At 36.1% G+C, this 17282-nt stretch overlaps 1 protein-coding gene across 1 annotated transcript; it reads left to right on the top strand.

Annotated features, from left to right (window-relative positions):
* The first annotated feature begins 2782 nt into the window (after nt 1-2782).
* Nucleotides 2783-16802, top strand: LOC107713267 (LIM/homeobox protein Lhx6-like). Its single transcript, XM_016518728.1, has 8 exons — nt 2783-2847; nt 4296-4311; nt 4730-4851; nt 12793-13013; nt 13101-13201; nt 14252-14347; nt 14447-14621; nt 15726-16802. The coding sequence occupies exons 1-8, from the start codon at nt 2783-2785 to the stop codon at nt 15803-15805; spliced, it is 876 nt and encodes a 291-aa protein (XP_016374214.1). The 3' UTR covers nt 15806-16802.
* The last annotated feature ends 480 nt before the right edge of the window (nt 16803-17282 follow it).

Below are 17282 nucleotides of genomic sequence, written 5' to 3'. Positions count from 1 at the left end.
CGCCCTCATGTCATTCCAAACCAGTAAGAGGATATTTTGATAAATGTCTTTTTTTTTTTTTTGTCAAGTCATTGAGGTCCAATGTTGTTTGAACCCTAAAATATCTCCTTTTGTGCTCCGCACAAGAAACAAGAGTACGGGTTCGGGAAAACATGGAGGTACATAAATCATGAAATGAGAAAATTGAGAAATTTCATTTTTGGCTGAACTATCCTTTTAAGAGTTCTGCACCTCTTCCAAATCTCAATTTACATCCCTTTCTAGATATCCTTTCTGAATATACAGTATCTCACATTGATTTTTACTCTCTTGTAAACTGCCCAAAAGTGTTGTTGTGTGTTGTGAGTCTTATGATCCTAAATCTACATACTACTCAGACTTTCCCATTCTTTGTTACACTGTTGTATGTGTAAAGGAAGCACAATATTTTGCATTGTTTATTTAACTATTAATATCTTGCCTTTTTAAGTCTAAAGTGAAAAGGGCTTTTATCATATGATCTGGAGAGGGGCATCACAGTTGATGTCATGAACAGTTTTGATCAAGTGTAAATATCCAGGTATTTTGATAGATTTTGCTCCTGTCGTGTCCAAAATTAAATGAAACGGTCCTCCTGTGAGGTGTTCAAACTGGATTCTCGTGCTTTTATTTGAAATGGACATGTCTGTTGGACATCGCTTTGAACTGTCTGTAATGATCGATAATAGGCTAGTGCTGTAGTGACCATTTTTATAGCACCGTTGTCTCAGTAGCCTACGTTTATTTATTAGACTGCCACCGTTTTCAATTACGAACAGGCCTAGTGATGAGTATAAGGTAGTTATAGTCTCTTCCCATAAGCAGAATTTAATTCAATATCAGTTGAACCCTAAAATAATCTGTTTTCTTATTTATTAAAACTCTTTCGTTTTTAAATTCGGATTAGCATGCGTCATTAGCGGACTTTCATAACAATATAGCGAATCTAACCCCCTGTCGATTTCATTTTATTCTATTTTATTTATTATTTTTGAGTTACTGGGTTCATTTATTTTTCGACACTACCTTTCCTGATGTTTGTGATATTAAAATAAGTGGTCACATTGACTAACGAGGCAAGTTTCCGCCATGTACACTTAAAAAATAAAGGTTCTTCATTTGCATAGATGGTTCTAAGAAGAATCTAACATCCATGGAACCTTTCCCTTGTACGAAATGTTCTTTATAGTAGAAAAATGTTCTTCACACTATAGGAAAAAAGTTATTTGGAAAACCAATTTATTTTTTTTTCTCAACAACAACAACTTTGGAACCTTTGTGTGTATAGAGGTAAAAGAATCTGTCGGTGAATATGGTGATGTAACTAAATTCTGCAAGGTAGCGTCACTATTATTCCTCTTTTATTCGTATTCATTTCCAAACCCCGAACAACAACAGGCTTAGTTCAAATTCAAATGAAAAACAAGTAATGGGTTTTATAACTGCTGCTCCTATTGAACCTGAGCTCTTTCCTTTCTAATCTCTTAAATCTCATGCAAGCCTTCATTCTAACAATATACGTGAATATATCCAGACGATATTTTCCTCGTAATGCAACTGTTGCATAAGAGAGAAGGTGTGCGCCGCTCCCTCTACCTGAACATTATCTGATGGAAAGTATTTTTCCGCTGTTTCTCCCCGACATAATAATAGCATGATGGGTTCAGGCTTGGTAAAGGATATAATTTTTTATCTCACATGCCCATTTTAAACCAATTCAAGAAACAGATGACATTGTGAATGCATAGTTTGCGATACAGTCAACTGCATAAAATATAGGCTACATGAACGATTTTGTTGCAACATAATAGACAGAATACGACACATAGCTAAGTGGACTTCTTAACAAATAAAATCAATAATATAATCAAAATGATGTGCGTTCGGACATTTCATTGCATTACCAGGAAGAAATGTCTTTTTGTTGCTGTCAAAAAAACTTGCAGTACATTATTACCAATCCAACTATTAAAACAATTAACGAATAACATTCTGATGTTCAAATAATGTTTTTTTTAACGAATTCAGTATAATTCATTTTGTTTTATATTTTATACTCTATAAACTGGAAAATCGTGCATATTTCTTATTTTATATTCCAATTGATTAATCTAGGAAATATTCTTAGAAATCTGTGAAATTTAATAATATATTAATACTTTTTTTGTTTTTGTAATTAAATCTCAATACACTCGATACCAATAACAGCCCAGATAAAGACTTAGCCGTCCAGTATCATTTTTAATCGCTAATTTGTCAGACAATTAAACCCCAGACATCATGCAAGGTTTCAGCATTACAAAATGTCGATACATACTCAGGCCACATCTCTTCCCTCCCCTCTGATCTGTAAACTTTCAGAAGGTAGGCTGTGCTCTGCCTATGAGGAGAGCAGGAGCAAAACCTGCCAGCCCCTCAATTTTCTCCACTTCCTGTACTCAAGCAACTGCATCCCAAAAGAGGGAAAAAGTAGGAAATATCCTGCAAACGGTTCTCAATAAGGCGTCCCGACGAACCGCTCGCGCTCGGCGCGTCTGCTGCCGCTTTACTGACCAATCACGAATGTCAAGACTTGCTTTAGACGGTTTTGTTAGTTTACCGATCGTTACTGTCGTTATTGATTGCCTGTACGGAAGGAAAAGGCGAACTGGGTTCACATCAGACCGATTTTGACCGCATGGGATGACACATTTTTAACAGAAAAAGCTTAAAGCAATTTGAAGATATCGAAAGAGAAGGTTAAGCCGTCAAATGTATTGGAAAAATGAGGCTTTGGCCCCTCTATCAGAGGGAAATCAGTTTCTATCCGAAGGAATTCCTTCAAAACAGGTAAGACTTTGATCGTATCCTATTCAAGTGTGGATGATAATGCAGTTATGCTTATTATTTATTATTCTCCATTTAATTGCATGGAAAGAAAAGGTTGGTTTCAGTGGAGAAGTAGCCAACGTGTTGCTCGATGTGAAAGTCCTCGGTTTCATCTCCTGCAGCCTTTAACATCTTCACCTTGAAGTGATGTCACGAGAATCAGGATCTGTTCTGAATGGTGTGATTTGCGGTCCATCCTCTTCACATGCCAAGTCTGCAGAGGAAAAATTAGATTTTAATTACTGCCATTAAAAATCAAATTTGCAATTCTTTGGGTGGCCCGTTGCTTTCTCTGATTGGCAGTTGAAATTGACACTCTAGGGTCCTCTTATCGCGAGCATTTCAAGCTATTTGTAATTGCAGGTAGTTTTTTTTTTTTTTCAGCTCCCTGGATTGCGTGGAAATACGATTATGGGAAAAGGCACGGGTTAAGTGTGGGGGGGGAAAAATCCAAATTGAAATAGCTTCATTAAAACAGCGGCTTTTGTCGCGAGGCTCTCAATGCACAGTTAAAAGCGTTTTTATTGTTTTTGCACGCATATATAGAATGTATGAACGAGTAGGCTAAATATATTTAAAAATCGCAATTTATTTGTTTTATTGTACTTTCTATAATGTTTTTATTTTATTTTTATTTTTTGCTGGGGTCAAACTGATCAGAAGCAGAAACGTTAGGCTATTAGATCCAGTCATATTTCTGGAAAAAAAATGCATGCCAACTTTGATATAACAGATGGATGGGTTCAGGTTTCTGTAATGTCTGCATGTGTTTTGGTTTGGTCAGAGGAGCGTAATATAATAATGTGAACGGGAAAAGAGGTTAATTTCGAATTTGCTGTTATTTTTACACATCGTATAAAACGTAAATCTCAGCAGAACATGATGGATAAAAATCTTGCGAACATTTATTTTTCATCTCCAGATAGGCCTATAGATTTAGATTTTTCAACGAATAAATTGTCTGCATTTTGCTTTCTAAAAATAAGCAGCCGTTTTTAGTGGAGCTGCTGACAGGATCGCTGTGCTGCTCGCGTGCTTGTGCTCTCGGCCTGCTTGTTTTTCAGGAAGTGCGTGTGTTGCGCGTGAGCAACGCTCCCTCTGACCGTCGTGTTTTGCTCTTTTGCGGAAACTCATAAAACAGTGCGTGAGTTTATTACAATTTATTCAGGATGAACGAACTTAGACCCCTTTTTTGTACATTTTCCTTTTTTCTCAGCTCTTGGGGTTTAACAGTCTGAGAACATAATTATACTTATTTATTCGACGGAATCTTTAGATAAATATTTCTAAGATGCACCTCCCGTGTGTCGTAAATGTTCCAAAGAAAACATGGTTAAAATCATAATTTTAAATCCTAAATAGGCCTATCTATAATTTAATTTTACATTTCAATAATCACAAATTTCTAGACGGAATATGTTGCAAGTTTGATTAACATTATTAATTATACATTTGTATAAATATTTTTCCCGCTTGCAACATACAGCAAAATAGGCTACTTAATCATCTGCATTTATACACCAGCGCAATTCAAATGAAATGTTCACAAAATATGTGGCAGAATCTAATTTTAAATCACAACTTTAATTGTAAACAAAACATTTCCTATAGTAGCCTATCACATATTTATATGGCAGTCATTTTGAGACATATAGAAACACGTGTGTGCGGTTCGACTTAATTTTAATGCATATTGACATTTCATTTTATAACACATGAACGATTAATTTTATGAAACGCAAAAAATACAAGTACATAAAGGTAGCCTTTTTAAATTAGAAATATGCTCATTTCATTATTTTCAATTATTATATTTTCATTTGGGCTGTTCTGTTTGTTCCAGGTTAATAATCTGATCTGGCACGTGAGGTGTCTGGAGTGTTCCGTTTGCAGGACGTCACTACGTCAACACGGCAGCTGCTACATTAAAAATAAGGAAATCTTCTGTAAAATGGATTATTTCAGGTAGGGTAAGTTTTTCACTTTCTGTCCTCAGAAATATCAGGTGCGCATATAAACGAAATACTGCGTGATTATTTATGGTTGAAAATGCCTCGCGTGAGTGTCGCGTGTTAGGGTTTAATGCTAAAAATACGATTTTTTTTTTCATTTTTATTTATTTTATTTTATTTTATTTTTGCTTAAAAAGTAGCGATCTAATGTTTACCACAACAAATAGCCTACATATAATCATACTACGCCGTGTGTAATTTAGTTAATTTTCTAGTGATAAATTCAGTGAAAAAAGACCTCATACTTTAAAATATCGCTAACATCATAAAACGTCATACTCGTATCAATCGATTTATTAGAAGCGTTTGTAGTTAATTTATTCATAAGTTAGACAATTTTATACTTGTCTGCTCTAAAGCTCCATTAGAACTACGTTTTATATTATAATAGTAAACAAAAATAATTGATCTGAGACCAAAATAATAAAGTTGTAGCTTATTCTAAGTAAATATTTTACAACTTAAAATACTTTAATTGGTGTTTCTGATTCAGTCATATTAAATCATACGTTTAGATGTTACCACATGAAGCACATTATTGCTGTGTGCAAAAAATAAAAAAATATTTTACTGCCTACAAAAGAATAGTGTCAATAGTAGTAATGAGAGGTATAAATAGTACTTGATTACTTGATTATTAGTAGAGTTAAATTGGCCAATATTTCCTTGTATGCAACTGAATAGTGAAAGAAATCAAACACAAGTTACATAATTCAGTCTCAGAAGTATCAAGCTCTGGGTTAGATCCAGTAATATGCTGATGGGAAGGGATGGAGGTCTGACAGGGAAGCTGTGAGACTGCATTGAGGCTAGAAGGGCTGCGATATGGCATGATTGCAGAGCACTCAGCAAGGCCTGTGAATGGCAGTGTGATATTGGCCAGCCTTCCCTGCTTATTGCCCGTCAATGTGAATGACTGGCCCCTTTAAAGTCAATGCTGTCTTGCAGGAGAGGGTTTGTTTTCTACGTTAAGGCCAATAATCTGAAGAGATGCTCCACGAGATGGTGCATCAATGCCATGATCTTCACTGAGCAACACTGAGCGGTTGTGTTGAGTCTAGGTTTAATCCACAAGAGATTACAAAACTCTGAGAACTTTGGCACAGAAGATGTAGAAAGGAATGCAAGAAAACGCCACAAAGTGGATTTTATAGGGGATTATGTTATAGATCTTATTATGGACAAAACCATATTCTGAAGATGGCGAGTTGCGGTTTAGTACAATAGAAATCTGAAATGACGGCAGTTAAATGAAACGGACAAGGGTTTTACAAATTCTTCCAAGCGATTAGTAGTATTGCATTAGCATAAATATGCGAACAATATTCATATTTCTTTTAACTGACCTTGAAATTTAAAGTGTGATTTGTAGCTTGTAATAGTTATAGAAAACGAATAAATAAAAGAAAAAGATACATTCAGATAAATTGGATACTGGAAATGAGCATTTATTTAATTTTCCAGATGTTTAAAATAGCTATATATACATACAAAAAGTTTTATTCTTGTAGTTTATTTTATATATTAATGTGATATTAAAAATATTAATATATGTATCATTGTTCCTTGACAGTTTTGTATGTCAAAGCGGCAACCTTAGGGGTTTATGTTGATTTTGGCATAGCAAAATACAGCCTCAGATTGAAGCGTTTTTCCCTAATTATCTGAGTTAATCAGGAAACGTAATCGTATATATTGTTAACGTTTTTTTGACATGGAATCGCAGGAACATCCCCGGCAGCGAAATACTGATTGACTCACATTTGCCTTCAAAAAGAGACAGTAATAGCTCCATGCTTGTGGAGTCGGTTCAGTGATCTGAAGTAGACTGAACATGTATTTTTCTCCAGTGGCATTGAAACATCCCTCTTGTCAAGTCTTCTGGAAATAGAAGTGTTTCTTGGTTGGCCAATAAGCGGATTTCATCTTTTTTTTTTTTTTTAGTCTGTTTGAGTCTTGATACCCATTTATATATATTTTATATAAAGAGGTTAAGATCATAACCACTAGCAGTTAGCAGAACGCAGCATTCGACATAATTGCTTGCAACTAATTCTGTACATTTATCTCCACACTCTTGAAAATAAAGTTCTTTATTGGCATCGATGGTTCTATAAGGAACCTTTAACATTCATGGAATCTTTCCATTCCTCGAAAGATTCCTTATAGCGGAAAAAGGTTCTTTAGATTTTTTTAAATGTTCTTCACACTGAGAAAAAATGGTTCTTTTAAGAACTGTTCACTGATAGGTTCTTTGAGGAACCAAAAATGGTTCTTTTAATGCAAAAAAAAACATTTTGCAACCTTCATTTTTAAGAGTTTTTATTTATATAACTGGACATAAATTTATCCGTAAACTGGTTTTAAGTTTAGATGTCATGCCACACGGTCAAATTATTCTATGAATCGGTTTGATTAGAAATAATTTGTTTTCTTTGTCCATTGACATAATAAGTAGACTTGTGATTGGTGGACCTGTAGCACAAGCTCATGAACACATTGCCATGTTTGTATTTGGCAGCTGGATTGTTTCGCTGGTGCTGCACAACACTAATAGAAGACGGCCATCATATGCTTGGAAGAAAAAGGATCTCCATTGATTTCTTGCAAAAAAAAAAGAAAACAAAACATAAGGAGATATGTTTCATTTGTGTTAGTCTCTCATCTGGGCCAGATTGACAGCTGCTCTAATAGAGTGTAATTACAGGAAATCAAAGTGGGTTTGCTGTGTATGCGAGGGGTGGGGGGTGGGTGGGGGCAGAGCCGAGACTGTACCTACACTAAAAAGAAACCGAGCATCAGGCCACACAGGAAGTCAGAGGAGGCTGTTAATCAGAGGAACCAAAGGATAAGGAGAGGGTGATGGAGTACGGCGGTAACCCGAGTGGGTTTGTGCGGAGCTGCGTTCGCTAGATTTGGAGGAGATGACGTACTGTATGCGCGTACAGGGCTCCTTGTGTTTAAATGCAAACAGAAGTAAACAGAGCTTGTGTAACTCATAACTTGGTGGAGAATGCAGGAAATTATATGAGTGACTGAAATTACAATGGCAAAATGAAATGTGTTTTTTTTTTCTGGTTAACAGAGGAAAAATGGCTTCAACGTATGGATGTGTTTGAGAATAAAAAATAAAGCGAAAAATATTTTTTCTGTGGATGAGTGCTAAGGTCGCTAGGTTGTCTGAAATCTCATAGTATCTACTAGGTACTACATTTGGTTTGATATTTTGGCTGTGAACATTAAAAAATTATGTTTTATATAGAATAAATGTTTAGCATGAATAAAATTCGGACATCTGGCGTGTTGTTACTGTCATGTGACCTACGACACGACGCGTCGCTTCATTGTCATCCATGAATCCTGTCCCATGGCCTCATGGGATAGTCCATCAAATGCACACTTCAGAAACTCGACGGAATTAGTAGTTTATTCAGGTACTGTTTTTCGAATACTATAAATTTGGAGGTACTACTTTTTTCACATACTATTTAGTGTGGAAGTAGGCTTTTCAATGCGTTTTTTTCGAAGGGACCTGTGTGAATTTCTTTCTTCTGTTGAACACAAAAGAAGATATTTTGAAGAATGTGATTACCAAATAGTCGCTGGTAGCCACTGAGTTTCATAGTATGAAAAAAATACTGTGGAAGTTAATGGCTACCAGCAACTGTTTGGTTAGACACATTTTTCAAAATATCTTCTTTTGTGTTCAACAGAAGAAAGAAATTCATACAAGTTTGTAACGACAAGAAGGTGCACGAATGAATGAAATTACTGTTTTCCTCTTTTTTTTTTTGCAAACTAGATACAAGTCTCTATTATGCTTTCTAGATATGGCCGACGTATGTCTACCTTGTTTCTCGGACAGTTTAGTCCACCAATGCAAACGCTAAGGAATGGAAAAGCATACCTCAGAAAGTCGTAAGATTTGCGGTATTATTTATACCTGTTGCACAAGCAATGGAATGGGACGAGTTACATACCAAATTCACAGTTCGGGGTTTTGAAAAACCACCATGAGCAATAGTAATAGTGATGCTCGCCGTAGCAAACACCACTAATATGTCTCAGCAGTCTCTGAGAGGGAGATTTCCCCCAGATTATAATACTCCGAGAGTATATCAAATTTAATCTACCGAATTTCTACTTCCACAAGCTTCTCTTTTCCAGCCAAAGGTGAATTCCTTCGATGCTGAGGCAAACGCTTTGCGGCTGCCGGAATTTTTCCCGGCGAGTTATGATCTGCAGCACAGAAATAAATCCAGAATAAGCACAACAACGCACAATCAGACGTGCGGCAGATCTGAACAAAAACAAAACCCCCTTAAGATCTTTATGGCTTTTCTGAAAGGTTTTGCGGTAAATGAACTGCCATGACAGATTACGGCTCCGTTCCACAATGTTTCTCCTCTAAACACACGTCTGAAATGCATCATTACTCAAAACGTTGTATTCTTTGTCTGGAATGATGCTGTCAGAATATGGTGTGCAGTGTACACAGAAAGCCCTTTGAATGCTTTTTGCAGGCATTAATACGTGAGGTGTATTTTATGTGTCGATACTTTGCACATAAGTGGACTGTAAATATTTTTTTTAAATTTTGATTCAGGTTTGTTTTTGCTTCTTGGCTTATCCTGCTCAAGTGCTGATTGGCACAGACAAATTATTATACACACACACAAGTGCCGGTCCAAGTTTCCTGGTTTGTTGAGCCCCATGGGGCTCCCTGGTGGGCTATGATGTCATTTCCAGCGGATGAATGCCCCGAGGGCCCCACTGTGGGACTTTCGGGGCCAGTGTCATCATTCTTCAGTAGCATCGGGGGAAACATGCATGGCTATCTCGATATCCCGTGTTTCTTTGCAGTCGGAGGAGGTTGTGTGTGACACTTTGTTTACACAAGGGCTCCCAATGACAGAGGTGTAGGAGGGGGGGGTCTCAGATTCAGGCCAAAAAAGGGCCGTGCCTGGCCATCTGCAGAACATTAGTCTCTTCTAGTCCTCTCAACACTGGAACTCTCTTTGGTCACCCAAATGTGATGTCTGGGTCAAAAAACAAAACAAAAAAAAACTGCATGTTCAACCCCGTCCAGTCAAAATAACACTTCATTACGGCAGTACTTGCTGTTGGTTTGTATCGCCACAGGGTTGTTTATCAAGTCCTGTTGATAGCAGGATAACAGAAGAGGTGCTATAAGCAACTACACGGCCATACGGCTGCTGAAAATGCAGGGCTGAATTAAATATGGAATATGTATGTGGTTTACAAATCACAGTTGGCTGAGAATGTGATGATTAACATCAGCAGTAACATCAATAACATGCAGCAACTTAACTCCATTTCTGCATCAACTTTGCAGTGTATTGTATAATTAGATAGAACAGATGAAAAACAGAAAAGGCCAATCACAATGTATTGTGCAAATAATTGCAATAAAGAGAACCAATCGCATTCGCAAATATCTGAATGACATCATGACTAATGGTGAATGGCAGATATTCTGAGAAGGGTCTGGCTGCAGCCTCGCACTTGCACTCTCAGACTTGCACTCTCAGACACTTGCGCATCCGCTAGCGACGTCACTTGCAGGCTTTATTTTTTATTTTGTTCTATTTTTTATTGCTTTTTGTTTGAATCTCTCAACATTTTACAACAGTAAAGTCAGGTGGTGAAGACAAGAAAAAAGAAACTAAATTACAAAGTCAGTTGCAATCGCCACTTGCACTCTCCGCTACCTGCGACGTCACTTGCAATCGACACAAATCGTGCGTGTTGCCAATGGAGACAAGAAGCTGTGGTGATGATTTAATGATTAAAACTAATTTAGTACAGTAACATACAGGGTCCTGCAAGAAAAAGACAAGACCCGCAAAAGTTTCGCGTTAAGCGTTTTTCCATATAGAATAAACTGTCTACAGCTCTTTTATATCATTGTCTTTGTCCATTAAGCTACATTACGTGTTTTATTTATAATGATTTTCTATGGGAGGAAAATGTTTAACGTGCAATTTAATGCATTGCGTTCTGGGCTCGTCTGCTTGCCTGTACGGAGTTGATCCTTTTAAAATCACTTAATGCATTTCAAAATGCACGTTCATAATTGCTGTTCTGTATATACTTTGAGTCAACAACAAGACATATAGGCTACTGTATTGTTTTCATCATAGTCCGTTATTATATAACATTAAGCGTTTTGCTGTATGGGAGGACAAGTTTGCGCATTGTGTTCATAGCCATCTGTTTGCCTTGTAGTACATTAAATAATAAGTATATATCGAATTTGATCTTTTAATTGAACTTAATGCATCTTAATACATTAAGCCATGTTAAGTGTTTATGTTTTTCTACAGGAGGAAAACGCTTAACGAGAGACTTTGTGAATTGCGTTCAAATTCTGCTGTTCTGTAGCCACGGATTTGCAGGTCTTGTCTTTTTCTTGCAGGACCCTGTATGTTATAATACTAAATTAGTTTTAATGTTTAATCACCACAGCCTCTTGTCTCCATTGGCAACACGCACGATTTGTGTCGATTGCAAGTGACGTCGCAGGTATCGGAGAGTGCAAGTGGCGATTGCAAGTGACATTGTAATTTAGTTTCTTTTTTCTTGTCTTCACCACCTGGCTACTGTTGTAAAATGTTGAGAGATTCAAACAAAAAGTAATCAATAAATAGAACAAAATAAAACAAATAAAAGACTGCAAGTGACGTCGCTAGCGGAAGTGCAAGTGTCTGAGAGTGCAAGTCTGAGAGTGCAAGCGCAAGGCTGCAGCTAGACCCTCTTGGATATTCTAGTAATGTCAGTGAATAAACTGCAGAATAAATAAATAAATAATCAAACAAACAGATAGATAGTAAAATAATCTGTCATTTCAAAAAAAAAGTGTAGTTGATTAAACAACACTAAAAGAAAAAATTTAAATGATCCAGAATTTTAAGTATGTAAAGTAAGCAGTTTCAGGTTAATTTATTGCAAACAATTCTCTATTTTTAAAAGTAATTATATATATATTTATATATATAGAGAGAGAGAGAGAGTAAAATTTATTGCAGAAAATGTTTGATTAATACTAACCTGTAAATGAAACTGAAAAGACATTATATATTAATGAATTATTATATATAATAATTATAATGTTAATTATAATTATATACATTTTTCAATTGATATAAGTAAAATATATTGTTTAATATTATATAGTATTTCATATAACATATATATATAATACTACATGCTAATTATAATTATTATATTAATTATATATTTTTTTATAGTTTAATATTATATATTATATAACATATTTAACAATGTAATATATATATACATATATAATAAACTAATTTGATATATTTTTAATTATTAAAATATAGTTTAATATTATGTCATATATATTAAACAAGGTAATATATCACCACCCTGCCTTTATTAATTTACATATGTGTATAAATTACAAACCCTTTGTCCTTTACACAAAAGAAAAAGTGGAGGTGCTTTAAAAATAGACAATCTTACATGTATTGCGTACTTTGTTTATGGATCCTATCAGCAGTTTATCAGCAGATATTTCCTGTCGACCTGCGGTTCAGAGAATTACTCGTGGTGTGTTTGTGCTGAGAGTTTTACAGCCGTGTCTGACACGCTTAGCGGTTATCTTTTGGACACGGTTCAGCCTATATCTGTATTCTGTCTTCTGCCAGCGACAGCTTTCTGTGGAGAGAGCAAATACCTGTTTCACTGTGAAACTGACTTCTGTTACGTATTCAGAACAAGAAGCAAAATGCACAAATGCGTCTATCATTATATGCTAGCTTATGGGTTGTAATACTAAGCACATGCGTAACATGTTTTATTGTTTATTGAGTAAGTATTGATTCTCAAGCCCTTCTCTGTCTCACAGTAGGTTTGGTACAAAGTGTGCCCGCTGTGGCCGGCAGATCTACGCCAGCGACTGGGTACGGAGAGCCAGAGGCAATGCCTACCATCTGGCCTGCTTCGCCTGCTTCTCCTGCAAACGGCAGCTGTCCACAGGCGAGGAGTTCGGGCTGGTGGAGGAGAAAGTACTTTGTCGGATCCATTACGACACAATGGTGGAGAACCTGAAACGGGCCGCTGAGAGTGGTACGTGTGTTTCAGATGCATTTCACTTTAAGTCTCCTTAATCTGAAAAGTTTTGGTTTTAACCACTTTTCCCGGGTTTTTACGCAGGAAGCGGACTCACTCTGGAGGGGGCGGTGCCGTCAGAACAGGACAGTCAACCAAAACCGGCTAAAAGGGCACGAACGTCCTTCACTGCAGAACAACTGCAGGTAAGATGATCAAACAGTGTCTGAAATGAGGAAGCAAACCCTCTTTGTGGTTATGCTTTTGTCCAATCTGAATTCATATTTCAGTTCCATTTAATGTTTTAAACACATCTGAAACAGCACTATCAGCAAGCAACCAATATTATAATATGAACCCTACTGTATCATATTTGATATGCACATTTCTAAGGTCTCTAAATGATCAACATGATCTTGTTCACAGTCTACTACATGCTTTCTGTCATCTGATCGATCGTTTACACTTAGCAAGTAAAAGGCCTTTTAGAATAAGACCTCCAGGTTGTGGTTCATGAGTCTTTTTGCTTTGAAATCTTTCCTGATTTTATCAAGTAAACGTAAGAATAATTTATATTGTTAGTATTTCAAGACGGACACTTACTGGACTGAAGCAACTTAGGTTTACTTGATTATCCAGATAGCACTTTTTTAGAAAAATCATGTTAAAATATGAGTATTAAATATGATCATCAGACATTTGAGGAATATTTATTTGTTCATCTCTCAATCATCATTGTATTGCATTGCATTATATGTTTTGAAACTACAGAGCTTTGATAATCAAACTAAGCATTTAAAATCTTACAAAGACATTATTTGGGATATCTAGAGTGAACACTGATATTCATATGCATTTTATGCAAGTAGTCTGATATACTGTTATAAATATCTCACTAATTTACAAGATATGAGAATTGTATATCTCATTTTTTGGCCATGTATATAACAACCCTGCACAAAATTGCACTTTTTTTTTTTTTTTTTGTATGAGCTCCATATTCTCAATATATCATATTGCATGAGCCATAAAAAAGCCTGATGAATCAAATATGATACTCAACAAAAAACACACATGCAAACTCTGTCTAAAGTTAAAAAAAATATTTTAATTTCATTTATAATTATAATTTGTAATTCAATTGTTGATATTATTTTTAACATATTTAATTATTTTTAATGTAGAAATTCTTTACAAATATGCATGTCCCTTCAGTAAATGAGCTCATGTTAATGTGAGACTTGTTGCATGCACAGGTAATGCAGGCGCAGTTTGCACAGGACAACAACCCTGACGCTCAGACCCTGCAGAAGCTGGCAGACATGACAGGACTGAGCAGACGAGTCATACAGGTGACGGAACTCTCTTAATGCTCCCTTAGTGCTTCATGCTTCCATTCAAATGCAATAAAAAGAGACGGCTTCTCTTGACAGTTGGTTGTATTTCAATAGGTTTGGTTTCAAAACTGCAGAGCGAGACATAAAAAGCACACTCCACAGCACAGCGGTCCACCTCAAGCTCACCCACATGCCCGCATGCCCCCCTCGCTGCCCGACGAGCTGCATTACTCCCCTTTCGGCAGTCCTGAGAGAGCACGCATGGTGGCCCTGCACGGGTACATCGAAAGTGAGTGTTTCCTCAAGAGCTGCTGTCATTAAAGCCAAAGGGAAAGAAAACTAATTCAATGCCACTTTTCATTTAAATTATGGATAATAATATAAAATGTTTATAATAATAATAATATATAAAATATATTTATTTTAGGTAACACTTTATTTTAAGGTGTCCTTGTTACACGTTACATGTACTTGTTACATGTACTTATGCATAATTACATGCAAGTAACCCTAAGCCAAACCAAATCCTTACCCTAACCATATAGTAAGTACATGTAGTTAATTAATATTACTCAGTACTTACATGTATAATTACACTGTAACAAGGACACCTTCAAATAAAGTCGACACTTCTGGTCAAAAGTTTGGAATAATTACATTTGTAATGTTTTTGAAAGAAGTCTGTTATGCTCACCAAGGGCTGCATTTATTTGATCAGAAATACAGTATTCTATTGTAATATATTTTAAAATGTAATTTATTCCTGTGATGACAAAGCTGAATTTTCAGCATCATTACTCCAGTCTTCAGTGTCACATGACCCTTCAGAAATCAGTATAATATGCTGATTTGATAATCAAGAAACATTTCTGATTATAATCAATGTTAAAAACAGTTGAATTGCTTCATATTTTTGTGAAAACTGTGATAAACTACTACCATTCAAAGGTTTAGGGTAAGTAAGATACCAAAAAATACTTTTATACTTTTATGCAGCGAGGATGTATTCAATTGATCAAGTGACATAAAGACATTTATAATCTTACAGAAGATTTCTGTTTCAAATGAATGCTGTTCCTTTAAACTTTTTTTATTCTTCAAAAGATCACGGAATCACGGTTTCCACAAAAATATTAAGCAGCACAACTAAAATGAGAACATTGATCAAATATTTCTTGTGCAGCAAATCAGCATATTCTGAAGGGTCATGTGACACTGAAGACTGAAAATGCAGCTTTAAAAGTAGCTTTAAAGTAGTGACCAGTAGTGATAAACAAACAAACCAAACTGGTGGCATTTTTACTTATGTTCTCCGATCTAAAAATATGTAGAGATGAATGAATATAGCTAGAGATTAATATTATGTTGTGTTTATTTTGTTTTGGTTTCACAGGCCATCCATTCTCAGTGCTCACTACACAGAGCCTCCCTCATCAGGCCATGACGTTGCCGCAGCTCCCTCTCAGCCGCTAACACCCGCGCCTCGCACTGACCCCTGACCCCTTCACCCTGACCTCCTGCTCCAAACCTCAGAGGTCGGATCTGGCTGAAGGACAGGGTCACGCTCCCTCTCGCTCTTGACCTCTGAACTCGCAAAGAGAGAGACTGTTTCCTCTCTGGTTTCATTGGACAGGATTGAAGTCATCTGCATCTAGTCACTCTCGGTTAAGGAAAACCGCATACGTGACCTGTGAATTTAGGGCTTTGTCACCAAGACCAGGATCTGGACTTTTGGACAAAAAAAAAAGACTCGAGCACACACTGTAAAAGACTAGCGCTCTTGGTGCGTCCTCTCTTCTGATTGTCTCTTCTGACTCGTGTCCAGCGTTTGGAGACTCAAAAGGAATGTAAAGTTACCAGCATCAGTGTTAAACATTTAGATTGAAAAAGGCAAAAGCACAAGAAATGTGGATGGGGAATAAATGGCATAGGACCAGGTGGTAAGACAAATTTTTATCTTTTTTTCCTTGCCGAAACACACCACGATTGAACATGGAATCTGTACTAAGCCAGTGAAACTAATTTTAGCTACAGTTCAGTTCCCTTTTTCTTGCGTTCTTGTTCTTACACCAGTATGCAAAGCATATGTGTTTTCTTGGGCCTAAAAAGCCAGCAGGCTTGATTTGTCCACATATTTCAATTTAAAAAATAATTGTACTTCAATTCCTTAAAGGACTTATAGTCCATCAAACATAACTGCAAATTGTTTTTGCAATTATTTCACGACATCTTGTTTTGAAAGCAGATCGTTTTAGAAAAGTGAAATTGTTTCCTTTTAAATCCAGGTAAAATGTTAAATAATAATTTCAGTAGTTTAAAAAGATGTCAAAACCTTTTATATCTTCCCTAATATTTATTCTTTTCCAAAATGAATTTCAATAACGCCCGCCATTGCAGTTTACCTGCAATCATAGCCTACAAATGACACTGATCTTAGTGTCAAATCAAATCAAAAACAGTGCCCTGAACATTTTCTACAAAAAATGTAAAGAAAATATTAAACTTGAGGATCAAGAAGGGATTATCAATGACAAACAACAGTATTTTGTGCATAAGAGGAAGACTGAGACTAAAAAGAGCACTTGAGTAAATTGTAAAGATGGCTACATGTAAAGAAAATGTACATGTAATGTATTTTTATTTAAGCAGTGTCCTGACCTTATGTGGGAGATGAAAGTGTCTGTGTTTCATTGATTTCTTCATACATGTGTGCCGTATATGCCTCAGCTGTGACGAGGGAGCGGGAGTGTTGTATACTAACAGATAGGAGCTGTGTACAGGTCTGAAACCGGGGGAAAAGTCTGAAATTGTAACTTAAATTTGAGAAATACATTCTTGTGTTCTGGATGGGGGACAAGGCCTCTAAATTCTTGTATTTATTATGGCAGGTAGCCTGTAAGCACTTTTCCCCACTTCCACATGTCTGTTTTGTAAAAAAAATTAAAAAAAA

This window comes from Sinocyclocheilus rhinocerous, unplaced genomic scaffold (genome assembly GCF_001515625.1).
Source record: "Sinocyclocheilus rhinocerous isolate Xijiao unplaced genomic scaffold, SAMN03320098_v1.1 scaffold688, whole genome shotgun sequence".
Lineage (NCBI taxonomy): Eukaryota > Metazoa > Chordata > Actinopteri > Cypriniformes > Cyprinidae > Sinocyclocheilus > Sinocyclocheilus rhinocerous.
The sequence above is the reverse complement of the archived record's forward strand: the minus strand, read 5'-3'. Positions and strand labels throughout refer to the sequence as shown.